General features: G+C 45.1%; 1 protein-coding gene across 1 annotated transcript in view; it reads left to right on the top strand.

The window, feature by feature from the left end:
- Nucleotides 1-20221, top strand: part of LOC137370259 (uncharacterized) — a 323712-nt gene that overhangs the window by 66338 nt on the left and 237153 nt on the right. Inside the window, exons 5-11 of the mRNA XM_068032638.1 lie at nt 4712-4778; nt 6085-6200; nt 6879-7330; nt 7853-8496; nt 16149-16335; nt 16781-17168; nt 18164-18220. Coding sequence (XP_067888739.1) covers nt 4712-4778; nt 6085-6200; nt 6879-7330; nt 7853-8496; nt 16149-16335; nt 16781-17168; nt 18164-18220 — 1911 coding nt within the window. The remainder of the gene's footprint in view (nt 1-4711; nt 4779-6084; nt 6201-6878; nt 7331-7852; nt 8497-16148; nt 16336-16780; nt 17169-18163; nt 18221-20221) is intronic.

Genomic DNA, 20221 nt, shown 5'->3' with positions numbered 1-20221 from the left:
AAATGCACCTGTTGATGGTGGATTTAAACTTGTTTGATGCGATTCCTGGCTTTGGTAAGAACTGTAGGCTGGAGACTCCTGCTTATAAAAGTATTGCAAAAGAAGCACTTTGCCTGTGCTGCAGTTTTGGAACTCTGTGGAATGCAGAATTCCCCCATCTTGCAAGGCTCTGTGTTGACAATTCCAACAAACTCTGGAAGCAAAGAAAGCTGTGTCTAAACACGGATAGGTGTTCACAGCATAGAGACAGGGAATGAAGAGACAGTTGCAGGTTGCTCCATGCTCATATTTGACCACTGACTTCAGTGAGTGAAGAATGTGATCTGGTTATAGTCAGTCAGCTTTTTACAGTATTTTTTTGAGTAAACAATAAATGCCATTTGAAACCAGAAACTTCTCTTGCCTTTTTTTTGTTTTAAATATATCATTTTCATGGTTTGATGCGACACTGAAATTTACAATGTAGATATGTGAAATCATGAAATTCACGATTCTTAAAATACTGTTAACTGTTAAATTTGTAAAATTTGGCCATAGAGCCTTACCAAATTTATCAATGACCTTCGCTCCATCATGAAGTCAGAAGTGGGGATGTGCTCTGATTGCATAGAGTTCAGCACCATTTACAACTCCTCAGTTACTGTAGCAGTCTGTGCCCGCATGCAGCAAGACCTATAGGATATGAGTAGGATACGGCAAAAAAGGGAAGCAGATATTGGTTGCCAAGAGTGAGCTCTGCATACTGCAGAAAGCCCAGAAAGTGCTGGGTGAAAATAAAAAGGAAATTTGGAAAGCAAAGAGAGGTTGTCAGGGCTTTGCTGTATCCAGTGTGCTAAGCTGTTTCTTGTTATCACAAGGGGTGAATCAAATTGGCTGAACACTAGCATCTGTGATGCTGGGGACCTCGGGAGGATGCTCAGAGGGATCATCCATTTGGCCCTTCTGGCTGAAGATGGTTGCTGAGCTCTGCCATCATTCAGGTTGGGGATGCTTGTGGCACCTCCTCCTCCCGTTAGTTATTTAATTGTCTACCACCATTCACAATTGGATGTGGCAGGACTGCTGAGTTTTGATCTGTAACTTGTGGAATCGCTTAGCTCTGTCTATAGCAGGCTGCCTCTGCAGTTTGTATCCTGTGTTGTAGCTTTGCCAGATTGACACCTCATTTTCAAATACGCGGGTGCTGTTCCTGGCATGCTCTGCTTTACTCCCAATTGAACCAGGATAGGTCTCCTGAGTTGATATTAATAGTAGAATGAGGGTGGAATACACAATCTGCAACCTCTTAGCTCTGCATATTCTTCAGATGCCTCACTGTACCTCATGGATGCCCAGTTTGGAGCTGCTAGGTCTATTCTGAATCTAACCCATTTTGTACAGTGGTAGTGCACGCAACACAATGGATGGCGTCTGCAGCATGAAGGTGGGACTTTGCCTCCACAAGAACTGTGCGGTGGTCACTCCTACCAATACTATCATGGACAAATGCATTTGTGACATGTAGATTGATGAGGACATGGTAACATAGGCTTTCCCTTGTAATGGCTCTCTCACCACCTTCCATACCCCGAGTCTGGCAGCTATGTCCTTCAGGAATTGGCCAGCTTGGTTCGCAGTGGTGCTATCAATCCACTCTTGGTGATGGACATTGAAGTACCCCACCTATAATATGTTCTCTGCCCTGTTACTCTCAGTGCTTATTCCAAGTGGTATTCAACATGGAGGAATACTGATTCATCAGGTGAGAGAGAGCTGAGGTGAGGTGGGAATCAACAGAAGGTTTCCATTCCCAGGTTTGATCTGATGCCATGGGACTTCATAGGCCTTGAGTCAGTGTTGTGGACTCCCAGTGCGACGACTTCCGACTATATACCACTGTCTTGCCATCTCTGGTGGGACAGGACGTACCCAGGGATGGTGATGGAGGAGTCTGGGACATTGGTTGTAAGGTATGATTTGGTGAGTATGGCTATATCAGGCTTGAGCCGTCTGTAAGACAGCTCAATGAGGAAGACTTTGCAGGGCCGACTGGTCTGGGTATGCCTTTGTCACGTCCAAATCCAATGCTTAGGTCAATGCCAAGTGGTCCATCTGGTTTTATTTATCTTATAGTCTTTGTAGCAGTTTTATGTAACTGAGTGGCTTGCTATGCCAGTTCAAAGGGTAATTAAGAGTCAACCACATTGCTCTGGCTCAAGAGTCACATGCAGGTCAGACCAGGTAAGGGCAGCAATTACTTCCCCAGAGAACTTCAGTATAGACAGTATAAAAACCACTGCTCATTTTTGATATATATTAATAATATGGACTTGGGTATACGGGGTATAATTTCGAAGTTTGCACGAAACTCAGAAATGTAGGAATAATGTAATGGTAACATACTTCAGGAGGACATAGACTGGTGAAATGGACTGATTCTTGACAGATGAAATTTAACAGGTAGAAATGTGAAGATATATTTTGATAGGAAGAATGAGGAGAGGCAATATAAACTACATGGTTCAATTTTAAAGGGGAGGCAGAACGATTGAGATCTGGGGCTGTATATGTACAAATTTTTGAAGGTGGCCGGACAATTTGAGAAGGCTGCTAAAAAAGAATATAGGATCTTGGCTTTACTAATAGAGGAATAGAGTACAGAAGCGAGGAAGTTAGGCTAGACCTTTATAAAATATTGGCTAGCCCTCAACCAAAATATGGGGCTGAATTTAGTGCTAGAGGGAGGGATCCCGCCATTGGACCTGAAAGCAGGGGGTTGGGGGATTGCGGGGGTGGGGGCGACCCCAATTCAGCAGTCAGTTGGACTTGGGGCTGCAACTACTCAGCGACAGTCAGTTAATTGGCTGTTGTCAGGACGGCCATCCCTATTAAGGACGGCCAATCAGAGGGCCAGTAGCTCAACAGTGCCACCAGGATCGGTGGCCACTGCTGGGCCTGCACCTGGAGGAAGAAATTGATGAACGTGCGCCCTTACAACCAGGTAAGTGGGGTCTGGGGGCACGGAGCCAGTCTGACGAGGGTGGGGATTGTGAGTTTGGTGAGAGCAGGTGGCACCATTGCTGCAGGGGCAGCCATTGCCAATAGGGGGCCCCTTTGTGGGCCAAAGAGTGCCTGAAAAGAAGGGCCGCCCCCACCGGAGCCCACCAGGGTTTACTTGGTGGTCTGCCTACGTGGCGGAGGGCCATCCCCTCCCATCGCTGGTAAAATGCCATTAGAGTTGGGAAGAGGCTCGTAATTGGTCAGTTGGACTCTGTTTGGGAGGACCGTCTGCCACCTCCCCCACTGGCAAGATGGCATGGCGGCGGGAAGATGACTGGCACGCCAACCCCCCCCCCCCACCCACACTTCCTGCACCATTTTATGACCCTGCTGCCTCCCAGCCCAGTTCAAAATCATGAACTGTTTTGATAAAGTAAATAAGGAGAAACTGTTTTGAATGGCAGAAGGTTTGGTAACCAGAGGACACAGATTTAAGGTGATTGACGGCATGAGGAAAAACTTTTTCATTTGCAAGTTATGATCTGGAATGCAGTGGCTGAAAGGGCGGTGGAAGCAGATTCAATAGTACTTTTCAAAAGGGAATTGAATAAATACTTAAAAGGAACAAAAATTACAGGCTGTGGGAAAAGAGAAGGGGAGTGGGACTTAATGGACAGTTCTACCAAAGAGCTGGCACAGGCACGATATGCTGAATGGCTTTCTTCTGTACTATATCATGGTATGATACTATAAAACCTGCCTATTTCTGTTTTTAACAGAGGGTGTGGGTGGCCAGTCCCCTCTCAGGAGGTGTTGGTCGTGAAAGCTTTTAAGGAGGCTGTGTCTCTCCATTTTAACAGTTCCTTTTATTTTCAACTCCTGGAGACTTGGTTTCACAGGGCTTGAGAAACGGGGCAGGGAAAAGGAGACGGGAAGGCCCAGCTACCATGAGGTAGCTTGTGGGCTAGCAAGAGTGGGGTGTTTTTTCCAGGCTCAACAAGCTTACCTCTTTACAGACTGCAATCATACACTGACTCCCCCCACCCTCCAACTTCCCCAACGCCACGATCTCGAACTCGACTCTAATCTTGTTTCAAGATTAAGAATTTCTGCCTAGACAAAAGTTCCTGAGTATATTTGATTTCTACTGACTAGAACAGCAAACCTAACTAGTCTTATTTTTGTGTTTGGGTCTTTTTAGTTTAGTTTAGTTTTTGAGATACAGCACAGAAACAGGCCCTTCGGCCCACCGAGTCTGTGCCGACCATCAACCACCCATTTATACTAATCCTACAATAATCCCATATTCCTACCACATCCCCACCTGTCCCTATATTTCCCTACCACCTACCTACACTAGGGGCAATTTATAATGGCCAATTTACCTATCAACCTGCAAGTCTTTTGGCTTGTGGGAGGAAACCGGAGTACCCGGAGGAAACCCACGCAGACACAGGGAGAACTTGCAAACTCCACACAGGCAGTACCCAGAATTGAACCCGGGTCGCTGGAGCTGTGAGGCTGCAGTGCTAACCACTGCGCCACTGTGCTGCCCCTTGACATTAACAAATGATCTAGTATATGTTTGGGAATTAACTGAAGTCTGTTTACTGCAATAGAGCATTGGACAACAATCAATCTAAATTCAATGTAGTGTCTGCCCTGAGGGGTGGGGGTGGGGGCAGACTATTTCCTTTAAAATTATTTTACTTGTTCTTACTCTTCCCATCAGCTGCATCAGATGTCATGAAACATTCATCAATACCACAAAATCTTGTGATTGCCGGACAAATATGTTGGTAAGCCAAAGTTATTCTAACATAAGTGTGCTATACACTATTGTAACTGATAGAGGTAAAGTTTACTTTGAAGTGTCTTTCTCTGTATTCAAGTCATGCATCAAGTGATGGATTAGAAATCTACATAATAAGCAAAGTGACTATCACACACGCTTAAATACTATACACATCAACGTCATCTGCAAAAGAGTAAAAGATCTTAAAAATTTCTATTTTCTTTTTGTTTCTAGTACAATATAGTGTGATTTTAAAAAAAAATCATGATATGAATATTTAAAATAATATGCTTAGCTGAGGAACAGACCTGAGAGAAGAACATAAAATAAGTTGAACTACTACCACCACCGCTTGTTTCTTTCTAGACAGGAGTGTTGCGACCAGGTGAGATAGAGGTCTAGGGGTTCCCTGTCAGCCTTTGCCTGGTCTAACCGTAATAGGGTTTAATTTTAAAAACACATTGTTTTAGCTCCCCCTCAGTGAATCCTTGTTCACTGCTTTCCAATTGCAAGGCAAAGAAATCAAATCAGACAGGTTGACTTAGATTTATACAAGAAAGGCGGAAGTTTATTAATCTTAAACTCTAATTCAGTTAACACGACGCGATGAATACGCGACATGACCACGCTAGTATGCATATGCGATAAACGCACACGCAGATAGAGATAGAAAAAGTAGAAAGAATAAAAGGGAAAAATTGGAGGCAATGGTTTGGTTGTAATTACAGTCCTTTGAGTTCAATGTGGAGTCTTAGGTTACCGGTAAGTCTTGCTGTTGGTCGAGGTCCAGTGCACGCTTTAACTTGTTTCGATGTAGGAGTCTTCTCTCTCTTGAGGTTTAAACGACTTCAGTGGATCCGGAGATTGGTGAGAAAGTGGGAGAGAGCCAGCCAGGAGAGAGGCTGTCTTGTTCCAGGTTTAGTTACAATCTGCAGTCTGACCCAAACTGTCCTGTGTCTGGTTCAAAAAGCCTGGACCAGCTGGTTAATCATGTGACCAGCTGGCTTAACCACTCCTGCATTTGTGGATTCCAAAGCTCTCAGTGGGCAGGGTTGGGGGGTGGGGGGAGGAAGTGGGGTGTAGTGCTGTCTGCTATCCCGACAAGATGTGGATCACCATTGCTCAGCCGAATCTCTGTTAATTGAATCAGTGAGCAATTCTTTTGTCTCTCCAAGCACTGTCTCTTAGTATGCAAATGTCCTCCAGCCAAGTGTCTGGTGATCTCTTATAAAACAAGTCATTTCTTCACTCCAGCAACAGCTTAAAATTAATGTTCATATGATGAAATTAATATGCCTCATTCTTGGCAGGTGAGAGTCTTCATGACAGGAGGATTATGCTTTCTTGCTCGTCCCAAGATCTTGACCGCCTCTGTTGTTACAAATATTATCTATGGAAAGGTAAATATAATGAAGCTTAATAAATGGTACCTAAGACAAATAAATACTTAATCTAGGTCCAGCTTCTTTAAAATAATTGGAATTGTATAGTTACGTATGGGCAACTACTTCTATCTTAACTCAGAAGAAAATATTTTTGATAGAGATAAAATTCAGAGTGTCTGAATGTGTTTGTCTATGCATGTAATATCAGGAAATGAAATGTTATAAGTTTAGCAATAAGAAAGATCTTTCTTGAAAATAATTGTAGAATTTGTGGATAATGTATTGTTTACCAGCATTGGTTGTGCATTTTCCCAAATAGTCTGTAGCTTCTCTATAGTGGAACTAGCATGTAGTGACAAAGCAAAATACTGCAGATGTTGGAAATCTGAAATAAAAACAGAAATTGCTGGAAGTACTCAGCATATCTGGCAGCATCTGTGGAGTGAGAAATAGAGTAAACGGGTGGAATTTTACATGCTCCCAGGTCGTGGGCCTGGAGGCAGGGTGGGGGGAGCAGTGAAATGGCGGGGAGCCGCCTCGGGGTGGCTCTTGGATGGAGTCCCTCCACCAGGGAGGTTTCCCAGCAGAGGGAATGACAGTGGCTTGTTTGCCTGCCGAGCGGAGGCAGGCAGCCAACTTAGACAGTTAAAGGCCCAATTAAGGACCATTTTTCCAGGCCGATGGCATTTTTCCAATGGCAAAGGTACCCCCCGCTGCAGGTGGAGACTGTCAGCTGCAAGGAGACGGCCTGCCAGCAGCCTATCGGAGCTGGAGGCTCCACGGCCCAAGGAGGGAGCCGCCGGCAGCAAAGGTCACCCGTGCGGCCTTGCCACCACCATTGGAGGAGTTTCCCCTCTGATTGCCAAGGCCTGCCTGCTTGTCCTCAGCAGAAAAAAAACTCCTCAAAATGGAGGCGTCCTCATTTTCCCTTGCTCTGTCTGCAGTGGCCACCTCTCTCACTGGCGCTGCCAAGCCGGCAGAGCTGCTGGCTCTCTGATTGGGCCAGCAGCATCAAAGGCCTACCTGCCTTCCTTAATTAGCCATCTCCCATGCCTGCTGGCTCTTGATTGCCCCTCGTCCTGGCAATATCGCGGGGGAAGTCCTGCCTCCCGCCTGAGCGTGCTGGCCACCCGAAAAATCCCTGAAGTCGGGACTTCTCCCCTTCCTGGAGGTCTGTGTTCTTTCAGCAGAACTGTGTTGTAGTAACTGCAGTTAATGCTTGTAGTAAACTCTTGGTATAGCAGCATGCACTCCATTTGGTTATATGTGTCTTTAAAAGTCATTGAGGGAAATTTTACACATGGGTGTGGGGGGAAGGGGTTAAAACAGGCAAAAATGTCAGGATGTTGGGAAGCTAGCTCCAACTCGCCAACTTCCAGGTTTAACTTGAGCACATTAGCTTTGCATAGAATCCCCTCGAAAGAGGCAGTTTCCTATTGATTGCTCAATTAATGAGATATTTTGACTCACTTTCAAAATTAATACTACATCCATGTGTTTCATGGGCTTCCTGAAAGTCACCAGTGAAGGCAAGTCAAGAACACAGTGACAGCTGAATCTAACTCAAGGAAATAATGCAATAATAATGCAGTATCCACAGCTGCTTTTTTTAACTGCTGGTGAGAAAGTGTTTGTTAGTACTTTTGCTGAGAGGTTATGTTCTACACTCTGGAGGTTTTCTCAATCACATCAGGTGCTATGGCTTCCTTAGGTTGGACCTTGAACAGGGAACAATGTGATCAGCACCAATCTGCTGTTCAAATACCTGAAGTTGGACATCAGAGAGGGCAGCGGCAGAGGGGGGAACTGCACAGTGGAGAGCAGTGGATGGATGCAGCTCACAGGAGACACTACCCACGAGGCAGGCTAGACAGACAGTGGCTGAGTTTCCTTGGTATGTCTGAAGAGTGTCTGAGGAGGTTCAGGTTGTTGTGTCAGGTTGTGGCAGACAGGTTCAGTCTCTTAGAAGGAGACCTGTTCCATGCTAGAGCTGGTGGCCATGCAAAGTCACCACTGCCCTCAACATTTTTACCTTTGCATCCAGAGCTCTGCCATTTCTCCCAGTCGGCAGCCCACAAATGCACAAGGCAGGTGACTGATGGATTGTTTGCCAGAACCACCAGTTATGTCAACTTTGCTAAGGATGACACCAGTCAGAATGTGTGGGGAGTCTGTTTTGTGGCTCTTGTGGCTTCACACAGGTTCAGGGTGTCACAGACTGTGTACATAAGGCAATCTAGGCACCTCCAAATCACCCAGGAGTATTCGCCAACTGCAAGGGCTTCCACTCCATCAATGTGCAACTGGTGTACGACCACAAAAAGATTATTTCCTCAGGTAATAGCCAAATAACTGGGAAGCTGCCATGATGCTTTTGTCCTCTGATAGTCCGAACGTCCTGATGTAATCTGGCCTGCAAACACACTTAAGGGATACCTTCAAAGAAACAAGGGATACTAACTTAAAACTTGCTCACAGAAACCTGAGCCATGAAGCTCAATAGTGCTGCAGTGAATGCCATATGACCACCAGATATGTGAATGAACAAGCCGTCGGCATGCTCAAGATGCATTTCAGGTGGGAAGACAGATCTGGAGGCTCATCAGCCAGTGTCTTCAGAATAGGTGTGGTGTGTTGCACTCTGCACAGCATTGTGCAACAGTGCATTTTGGACCTGCAAGAGGAATAAAGTAAATAGTTCAGATCCTCCTCAAACAAATAGAAAGGGAGGAGGAAGAGGGTGACTAGGGCAATCGATCCACAGCTGCTCACATTGCTGCCTGGAATGCTAGAGATGCCCTTGTTAAAGCAAGGTTCACATAGGTTACAGCTGTGGACCAATGTTACAAGCACATGTAACCACCACTGTTCCTGCCTCTGCCCCCCACCCACCCTGCTAAATTCCCTCCCCATTGCCACTGACACAAAGCAGCCCGACGAACAATCACTCCTTGAATTTCCTCCTATTGGTCCCCATGGTTCTTGCTCATCATGAAACAAGCTAAAAGTGACTTGCCACCCTGAACCCAAGGGTGCACAAGACAGTAAAGCAACATTATAATATTTATGTAAACTAACTAAAAAGCAGAAACTTAGCACATTTTTCTCCTACACCCATGCGTATACACTTGTGCAACTAAAAAGCCTTAGTCTTTTCTTACTATTCCCACATGGTATAACCCCTGTGGTTTGAGCAGAAGTAGAGGCAGGCTGTTCAATCCCTACTCTGACTGCTGAGATGCTCTTGGCTGACATCTTCTGGGTTTTGAAGAACATGAGGTGCAAGACAAAGACTTTTCTACCTATGCAGGGACATACACGGCCATCAGAAGATGAGGCAGTATATGGGCTGCTGACTAGACTGAGGGTTGTGGGGTGGTGGGTGGGGTGAGGGCAACGGGAAGATGTAGGACTGCTTTGAGTGGAGTCCTCACTTCCATGTCCTCTTCCACCATTATCTGGCCAATGGCCCATCTGCATTTCACTGCTACCACTTTGGTACAGATCACTGTGGCACTGTAAAGCCAAGGCTAAGGTATTGTTCATCCTTGACATCAAGGCAGCATTTGACTGAGTGTGGCATCAAGGAGCCCTAGCAAGACTGGAGTCAATGGGAATCAGGGGGAAAACTCTTCACTGGTTGGAGTCATACCTAGCACAAAGGAAGATGGCTATGGTTGTTGGAGGTCAGTCATCTCAGTCCCAGGGCATCACTGCAGCAGCTCCTCAGGGTAGTGTCCTAGACCCAACTATTGTCAGTTGTTTCATCATAATGTCAGAAGTGGGGATGTTTGCTGATGATGGCACAATGTTCAACACCATTCGCGACTCCTAAGATACCGAAGCAGTCCCTGTCAATATGCAGCAAGACCTGGACAACATTTAGGCTTGGGCTGATAAGGCTTGGGCAATTTACATTCGCGCTGCACAAGTGCCAGGCAATGACCATCTCCAACAAGAGAGAATCCAACCATCTCTCCTTGACATTCAACAACTGTTGTAAAAATCCATCTGGTACACTAATGTCCTTTAGGGAAGGAAATCTGCTGTCCCTACCTAATCTGGCCTACATGTGACTCCAGACCCACAGCAATGTGTTGATTCTTAAATGCCCTCTGAAATGGCCCAGCAAGCCACTCGGTTCAAGGGTAATTAGGGATGGACAACAAATGCTGGCCTAGCCAGCAACACCCACATCCCATGAACGAACAAAAAAAAATTCTGACCTATCTTTGTGTCATCAGCAAATTTAGCAACCATAACTTTGGTCCCTTCATCCAAGTCATTTATATAGATTGTAAAAAAAGTTGAGGCCCCAGCACTGATCCAAGTGGCACACCACTTATTACATCTTGCCAACCAGAAAATGACCCATTTATGCCTACTCTCTGTTTCCTGTTAGCTAGCCAATCTTCTATCCATGTTCCATCCAATATGTTACCCCCTACACCATGGCTTTTGTTTTCAGCAATAATCTTTGATGTGGCACCTTATCAAATGCCTTCTGGAAATCTAAGTACAGTACATCCACCGGTTCCCCTTTATCCACAGCACATGTAACTCCCTCAAAGAACTCCAATAAATTGGTTAAACATGATTTCCCTTTCACAAAACCATGTTGACTCTGCCTGATAACCTTGAATTTTTCTAATTGCCCTGTTATAAGTTATTAATAGTAGCTTCTAATGTTTTCCTTATGACAAATGATAAGCTAACTGGCCTGTAGTTTCCTGCTTTCTGTCTCCCACCCTTTTTGAATAAAGGAGTTGCATTCGCTGTTTTCTAATCTAACGGAACCTTCCCCAAATCTAGAGAATTTTGGAAAATTAAAACCAATGCATCATCTATCTCACAAGCCACTTATTTTAAGACCCTAGGATGAAGTCCATCAGGACACGGGGACATGTCAGCCTGCAGCTCCAACAAGTTGCTCAGTACCACTTCCCTGGTGATTGTACTTTTCTTGAGTTCCTCTCTCCCATCCATTTCCTGATTTACAGCACTTTCTGGGATGTTAATTGTATCCACTATAGTGAAAACTGATGCAAAATACCTGTTGGCCTAGCCAGCAAAGCCCACATCCCGTGAAAGAATTTTTAAAAATCCTATTTAAGGTGATAAACTTTATGGCATCCAGAATCTGCATGACCACACTCAAGGCATGCCATGGACTCAGTTGATAGCAATGTTTGATGTTCCATGAGTTGGCCACTCTATCCATGCAAGAACACGTTATCATAGTGCCCTGCAACATCAACCCGTTCATGTTTGAGGTAGACTTCTCCAGTCTTTCTGCAAATCTGGTCAGAGTACTTGAAAGGCCTGTTAGTGAATTGCACATTGTCGCTGCTGCTCAATGATTCTCCTTTTGATCAATGGCTTCCCTAGGATATGGCATTTTTTTTATTCGTTCCTGGGATGTCGGTGTCGCTGGCTAGGCCAGCATTTATTGTCCATCCCTCGTTGCCCTTGAGAAGGTGGTGGTGAGCTGCCTTCTTGAACCGCTGCAGTCCATGTGGGGAAGGTACACCTACTGTGCTGCTAGGAAGGGAGCTGCAGGATTTTGACCCAGCGACAGTGAAGGAAAGGTGATATAGCTCCCAGTCAGGATGGCGTGTGGCTTGGAGGCGATCTTGCAGGTGGTGGTGTTCCCATGCTTCTGCTGCCCTTGTCCTTCTAGGTGGTAGAGGTCGCGGGGTTGGAACGTGCTGTTGAAGGAGCCTTGGTGAGTTACTGCAGTGCATCTTGTAAATGGTACACACTGCCACTGCGCGTCGGTAGTGGAGCGAATGAATGATTGTGCATGGGGTGCCAATCAAGCAGGCTGCTTTATCCTGGATGTTTTTTAAAAAATTCATTCATGGGATGTGGGTGTCACTGGCTAGGCCAGCATTTATTTCCCATCCCTAATTGCCCTTGAGAAGGGGTAATGAGCTGCCTTCTTGAATTGCTGCAGTGCATGTGGGGTGGGGACACCCACAGTGCTGTTAGGAAAGGAGTTCCAGGATTTTGACCCATAGACAGTGAAGGAACGATGATATGGTTCCAAGTCAGGATGGTCTGGCTTGGAGGGGAACTTTCAGGTGGTGGTGTTACCAACCGTATGCTGCCCTTGTCCTTCTAGGTGGTAGAGGTCGCAGTTTTCGAAGGTGCTGTCTAAGGAGTGTTGGAGCATTGCTGCAGTGCATCTTGTAGATGGTACACACTGCTGCCACTGTGTGTCGATGGTGGAGGGAGTGAATGTTTGTGAATGGGGTGCCAATCAAGCGGGTTGCTGGTCATTGTCGCCATTTCTGTGTGTGGGAGTTTGCTGTGCACATACTGGCTGCTACGTTACCTGCATTACAACAGTGACTGCACTTCAAAAAGTACTTCATTGGCATGAAGATTGCAAGCTGCCTGTCTCAATGGTACTGCGCATGGGTAGATCGCTAATTGCGACTCCCTCCTGCCATGCATGAAAATGATTCAGACTAGTTTTTAGCAGATGGTGCTGTCGCTACTGAAGCCCCAAAATGAAAAAAATGGCAACCAGAATGCTTCCAGTAATGTTTGGCTCAGTCCAAGCAGCATGCCCTGACCTACAAGGCACTAGTGTGGGCATGCCATATGTGTGCTAGAAGCGAGCAGTGTGGGTGGTTTGTGACACCAAACAACCTCTAACACTGATTTGCTGCATGATCTGCCATTTTCTACCGCACAGTTTCAGAACACGTTCTCCCTTAATCACTTCCAGCTGAATTTGCATTCAGCAGCAAGAGGGACCCCCTCAATCTACATTATTTAAAGGGCTAACCATCCAAGTGAGGTGCTTTTGACTTAGTACATCCACTAACTCTGCACTAACTATGTTCTGTGTTTTTTTTTATTTTTAGAGATACAGCACTGAAACAGGCCCTTCAGCCCACCGAGTCTGTGCCAACCATCAACCACCCATTTATACTAATCCTGCATTAATCCCATATTCCTACCACAGCCCCACCTACCCTCAATTCCCCTCCCACCTACCTATACTAGGGGCAATTTATATAATGGCCAATTTACCTATCAACCTGCAAGTCTTTGGCTGTGGGAGGAAACCGGAGCACCCGGTGAAAACCCACGCGGTCACAGGGAGAACTTGCAAACTCCGCACAGGCAGTACCCAGAATTGAACCTGGGTCACTGGAGCTGTGAGGCTGCGGTGTTAACCACTGAGCCACTGTGCCGCCCGTATTATTGGAGAGGTTCTGCTAACTTTCTGGATTTTCAATTGAGTGGTACTGGATCTTGTCAAAGAGGTCAGAGGAGTTGGTTGGCCTATCCGGAGAAAGTCTGCATCAGTAATGGAGGCTATAGTTACAGTCACTCCTGGGCTGCAGCATGATTTGGAAATGGAGCACAGCAGCAGAGAGAGAAAGCAATGTGCAGAGGAAGGAGGAGGAGAGTTCTCAATAGAAGGCCTTACCTACCATGGATATTGCAGGAACACCTCTACTTCCATCTCAGCCAGGAGAAGTTTGAGATGGCTGCATTTCACCAAGGAGGTGTTCAATGAACTGTGCCAACTCCTGCAACCCGACCTGCAGCCTCATAGCAGGATACGAATGTGCTGCCAGTGGCAGTTAAGGTCAGTTGCTCTAAATTTCTATGCCAATGGATCCTTCCAGACAGGAGCAGGCAAAATTTGCAACTTCTCACAGTTCGCTGTCCATTGCTGTATCAGCTAGGCGACAGAAACCCTGTTTAGAAGGAGAGGGAACATCATCCTCTTCTCAGATATGAGCAGGAGGAGAGCACGCAGATTTGCCAGGCTGGTGAGATTCCCAATGGTGCAGGGTGCAATCACCTGCATGCACATTGTCCCTCAGGCCCCACATATTAATGGGGAGATGTCCTGTAACTGCAGTTAATGCTAAATTGGAGTGTGACCATGCACAGGATGCCTGATATCCTGGCAACAGCAGCAACACATTCATCCTGCACCAGTCAGCCTAACCCACTGTCTTTGGCCCACCACAAAGAACCAGAGGCTGCCTGCTGGATGACCATTGATACCCACTCTGCACTTGGCCACCACCACCTGGCCACACATGAACAGCATGCCTATAAGAGATCAGTGGGAGGTGTTCAGAAAATAATTTAGTATGATACGGAACCAGTTTATACCCCTAAGGTGCAATAGCTCTATTACCAAAAAAGCCATGGGTAACTAAAGAGTTAAGAGACCTCATAAAAATTTTAAAAAGCATACAAAAATGCAGTAAAAAGTGCAGATCCTGGCAAATGGGAAAGATACAAAGAACAGCAAAGGGTTATAAACCAGATAGAGCTACAAAAAGGATGTTTGGAAAGAAACTTGCAAGGGATATCAAAATCAACACACAAATTTTTTACAATTGATTTAGAAAAAAGAGCATGGTCAGGAGCAATGTGACAAGTGATAACAGTGATATTGTCAATGAAAATAAGGAAATGCGACATGTTGAATAATTATTTTGTATCAGTATTTAAATTAGAAGAAGAGGTCAGCATGCCAGAAATCCCAAGGAAACTAATCTTGAATCAGGGACAAAAACCCACCAAAAGTAATGTAAGCAAAGTAACAGTAATGTAGAAAATAGTAGCACTGAAGAGTGAAACCCCCCCCCCCAGGACCAGATGGTTTCCATCCCAGGATTTTAAAGGAAATAGATGAGAACATTGCAGATGCCCTAACTGTTTAGGATAGAAATGCAATACTATACCAATGTGCCTCCTGGCTTGCCGTAGTCATGTGACCTCTACCATGAGATACTCTGACTGGGGGCAGCCATGACAGTCAGTTTCAATAAAGACTCAGTACACACCAGACTAGTGAGCTCGTAACATGGTGTAAGAAGTGGAGCTGAGGTGAGTGATGAAGAGCTGTTCAGAAGCACAGCTACAGAACAACGTCTACAGGAATGGTCAGAGGTGCTAAAAGCTGCAAAAAGCCACAGGAGGCCACAGAAAAGGAACAAAGTAACAGCTGAAAGCACAGAGTAAGACAATGGCTGCAGATTTTCCTCTGCCTGCGCTGGTCCAAATGAAAGGGATATGAAACAGAACTGGCAATATTTCCACTAATAATGGCAAATTACAAAATTGTGACTGATTTAATTTACAAACCAGAGCAGCTGTGAGTAGCTGCACTTTTACCACTGTTGGGGAGAGACTGTTACAACGTGTATTCCACCCTAAATCTCTCCGAAGATCAAAAAAAAAGGACAGCTGAAATTTTGAAAGCCTTGAAGGCATGCTTTGAACCCCAAGCAGAAGTAACCTATGAACGGTATGTGTTGAATATCAGGGTCCATTGATCAATATGTGACTGCATAACACAGCTTGCAGAATCCTGTGAATTTGTGCAACTAAAAGATGATTTAATTAAAAACAGCAATGTATTAGGCATAAGATATCCCGCAGTATGAGCACATCTACTGAGACAAGACAAACTTACTCTCCGGAAAGCAATTGATGTGCAGAAGTGCTGAGGTTGTAAATCAGCAGCTTGATCATATTCATGGCAGAACACACCAGGCCTTGCATTATGCTGATAGACATTCCAGGCTGAAAGAGCAGAAAGATCACAGACAAAGGGCAGGATGCAAATACTGCAGAGGACATCATGCATAGGAAAAGAAGGCATGTCCAGCATGGGGAGAGCAGTGTTCTCACTGCAAGAAGCTGAATCATTCTGCACACAAGTGTTTGGCTAGAAGGAAGCACAACGAGCAAGAAGTAGTGATGAAAGGATGGCCTGACAGCATCAAGGACTCTCCTGTGTTCACAAGAGCATATTGGGCTTACAGAGATAAATTGACAGCCCAAGATGGCTTCTTGTGCAAAGGAAATAGAGTCATTACCCTTAAAGAATTGAGAAGAGAGATGCTAAAGCACATCCATGCAAGCCACCAAGAAATTGAGTCGAGTCTGAGGAAGGCAACTTGCCAAACATGAGCAATTAAATCAAAGACCCCATCAGCCAGTGCAGTGTGTGTAACGAGTACCATGCTAAGCAAGCTAAAGAGCCTTTGATGACACATGACATCCCAGACAGACCATGGATGAAGCTCGGAGCAGACCTCTTCACTCTCACAGAAACTGATTATCTTGTTACCGTAGACTACTATTCTGATTACTGGGAGATAGACTTGCTGACCTCAATGACTACCGGTGAGATTGTAGAATGCCTGAAAGCACACTTCGGTCATAATGATATTCCAGACATTGTAACGACTGACAATGGCCCTCAGTTTGCGAGTGAAGAATTCAGCTGTTTCATAAAGGATTGGGAAATTCAACATCATACATCATCTCCACACTATCCCCAGTCCAATGGAAAGGCTGAGGTGGCAGTGAAAATCGCCAAAGGAATCATAAAGAAATCGAGCAAATCTGACACAGATGTATACAAGGCAATCCTCGAGTGGAGAACCACACCTACCAAAGGCATGGAAAGTAGTCCAGTACAAAGACTAATGTCACGCCGCACCAAACTACTCTTCCAATAGCAAAAAGCTACTGAAGCCAGAAGTAGTAACAGGCGTGAGTGACAAAATCAAGGTGAAATGGCAGAAAGTCAAATTTCATTTTGACAAAACTGCCAAACTATTGCCAGAATTGAGCATTGGAGAGCCAGTCAGGGTACAAACTTTCAATGCTCGCAAAAAGAGTCAGCCCAAGTGGCAACTTGGGGCCTGTGTAGAGCAGTTATCACCTCGATCGTATGCAGTGGAAGTGAATGACCAGATATACCGTCGGAACCACAGACACATACGCACAACTGGAGAAGCTGTTCTGTCTAAGCAGGCGGTCAGTAAGGAAGATGAGAACTCACCATCTGCACAGACCACAGAACAACCATCAGCCGCAGAGGTCCACAGCACCCCAACAACAGAAATAGAACAACAACAGTTACCGCGGCAACAAGTGACAGGAAACGACACTGGCCAGAGAAGGAAAATCAACCAGATGAACAATCTGACAACGCGCACATGCACCATTAAGTGACTTGCACGATTTAATGACTATATGTGCAATGCATGTGCAGAGACTGACGAGAATGATGAACTAGTAATGCATGAGAACAGTTGTATGCATAGTGGGTAACTTGGGCACCTCACAGTGTAAATAATGATGCATGCAATTTTTTTTGTATGAAAAGGGGGATGTTTGGTTTAGAAATGCAATACTGTACCAATGTGCCTCCTGGCTTGCCGTAGTCAAGTGACCTCTACTGTTACGACCAGGTGAGAAAGGTGTCTAGGGGTCCCTCTCAGCCTTCACCTGGTCTTACTGTAACAGGGTTTAATTTTAAACACACTGTGTCGTGAACTCTCCCTTGGTGAATCCTTGTTCACCGCTTTCCAATTATAAGGCAAAGAAATGAGCACAAACAGGCTTTCTTAGGTTTAAAGAAGAAAAGTGAAATTTATTAAACTTAAACTCTAATTCGGTTAACGCCTATGGATACACGACGCGCCCACGCTAGCATGCATACGCGATACACACATGCAGATAGGGACATAAAAGAGCAGAAGAAAAAATTAAAGTGGAAAAGTTTGAGGGAATATCTGAAGAGTTTGTTGCGGTTCTTTGAGCTCACTATAGAGTCCTTTTGTAGGTCGATCTTGCTTTTTGTTGGGGCCCAGTATTCTTCTTAAACCTTGTTCACTGTAGGAGACTTTTCTCTCTTGGGGTTCATGTGCCTTCAGTGGGTTTCAGTTCCATGAGAAAAGATGGGAGCAGACAGGAGGGGAGGAGTTCTTTTCAATCCAGGAGCACAGAGCTTTCTCCCAGTTCAAACACTGTCTGTACAATTTAAAACTCCCCAGGTTAGCCAGCAGGGCAGTCACATGACTGGTATAACCACTTCTGGCTTTGTGTATTGGATGGGTCAGGGGATAGCTCCTTTGTTCCAAGCAGTGTCTGTTAATATGCAAAAATGTCCTTCCAGCCAGGGGCCTGGAACCCTTTATAATAGGCTTTCTCTTCTTCCCAGCAACAATTTGAAATTTAATGTCCATGTGGCAGAATTAATGTGCCTCATTATTGGCAGGTGAGGGCCTGCATGACATCGACCATGAGGTACTCTTACTGGGGGCAGCTATTATAGTCAGTTTCAATAAAGACTGAGTACACACTAGACTGGTGCCCTGTGAGCTCGTATCACTAACGATAATCTTCCAAAGTTCTCTTGATTCGGGAACTGTTCCTTTAGATTCAAAAAATATGCATGTCACTCCATGATTAAAGAAAGTTGAGAGAGGAAAATTATAGACCAGTTAGCCTAACATGTTGTTGGGAAATTACTAGAATTGAGGATAGGGTGTCTGAACACCTTGAAAACTTTCAGCTGATCAGAGTGAGCCAGCATGGATTTAAAAGGTAGGTCAGGTGACTAAAGTAGTGGATAGGGGAATGTCCATGCATGTTACTTATTTGGACTTCCAGAAAGAATTTGATAAAATCCCTAATAGATTATTAGCTGAAGTTGAAGCCCATGTAAGTGAAGGCAATTATTGACCTGGTTCAGAAATTGGCTAAGTGGAAGGAGTCAGAGAGTAGGGATAATAGATAGGCATTCTAATTGGTAGATTGTGAGTCGTGGTGTGCTGAAAGAATCTGTGTTTTTAATTACTTAGATGATGGGATAGAAAGCCACATATCCAAGTTTGCTGATGACACAAAGATAGGTGGCATTGTAAGCAGGGTACGTGGATGCATGCAATTGCAAAGAGATACTGATAAGTTAAGTGAATGGACAAAACTGTGGCAAATTAATTTCAATGTAGGCAAGTGTGAGTTCATCCACTTTGGACCTAAAAGGGATAAACAGAGTGCTTTCTAAATGATGGAAAGCTAGAAACAGTGGAGGTCCAAAGAAACTTTGAGCTCCAGGGACATAGATCATTAAAATGTCATGAGCAGATACAGAAAATACTCAACAAGTCTCATGAAATGCTGGCCTTTATATCTAGAAGACTAGAATACAAGGTTGTAGAAGTCATGCTTCAGCTATACAAAGCCTTGGTTAGACCACACCTGGAGTACTGTGAGCAGTTCTGGGCACCACACCTTAGGAATGGTATATTAACCTTGGAGGGGCTGCTGGGTAGTTTTACCAGAATGATATCTGGGCTCCAATGAGGAGAGATTACACAAGCTAGGTCTGCATTCTCTGGAATTTATAAGGCTAAGGACTGATTTGATTGAAATTTTCAAGATATTAAGGGGAACAGATAGAGTCGATAGAGAGAAACTATTTCTGTTCTCTTGTGTGCTGCCCCATCAGAGACTTCATTTGAGTCTTCTGCAGAAGTCCATCTACAACCTCAATCTCTGGTGAGCTAGCACACAAACTATCCTTTTCCCCTGGCCTGGCTGTAACCCAATCATACCTGGTGATTCATCTTATGCAAATCCCAAATCTATACTACTTTTTAAAGTTTGCGCAATGCCAGTGTCTGAGCTGGTAGCTGCGCATATCTGATCAAGTGACAACGCTGCTTCATCAGAGGTCTGGTCTCATGCTTCGTAATGAGGATACACTCGCTGGCCAAGTGGCAGTTCTTGGGTATCTGAAAACAGAAATGTAGAAAGGGAGGGTTGGAGTGAGGGAATGGGAGTAGTTTAGAAATTAAAACGTCCAGTGGTCACACCATCTGCAGCTTGTACTTCATGCTAGATAGAAGGATGAAGGTGATATGGTATTTGAGAAGGGGCATAAGGCAGGAACATAGTGCCATCCTAAATGTCCTCACAATGCTCGATGCAATGGCCTGAGTAACAGCCAGCCCCAAGATGCGGAGCACCGTCGCCCAGGCGATGCAGGTGTGCTTGTCCCCCACTGGTTCTCTGCTGCTCCCTGTGAGGTTATCAGCCATTTTGTCCTGCAAGAGAGAGGGAAGGATATCAGTGAATATGTTGCAATGTGTTTGGGTGATGTGCCTGCCATAGCTGAACGGTAGGAGATATGTAGAAGTTGTCAGAGGCGAGTGTGAGACTTGCAGCATTGGATGGTGTTTGAGGGTCAAGTGGAGTATCTGAATGTTAGGCA

Source organism: Heterodontus francisci, chromosome 5 (genome assembly GCF_036365525.1).
Source record: "Heterodontus francisci isolate sHetFra1 chromosome 5, sHetFra1.hap1, whole genome shotgun sequence".
NCBI classification, from domain to species: Eukaryota; Metazoa; Chordata; class Chondrichthyes; order Heterodontiformes; family Heterodontidae; genus Heterodontus; species Heterodontus francisci.
Note: the sequence above shows the minus strand (reverse complement) of the source record. Positions and strands in the feature narration are given on the sequence as shown.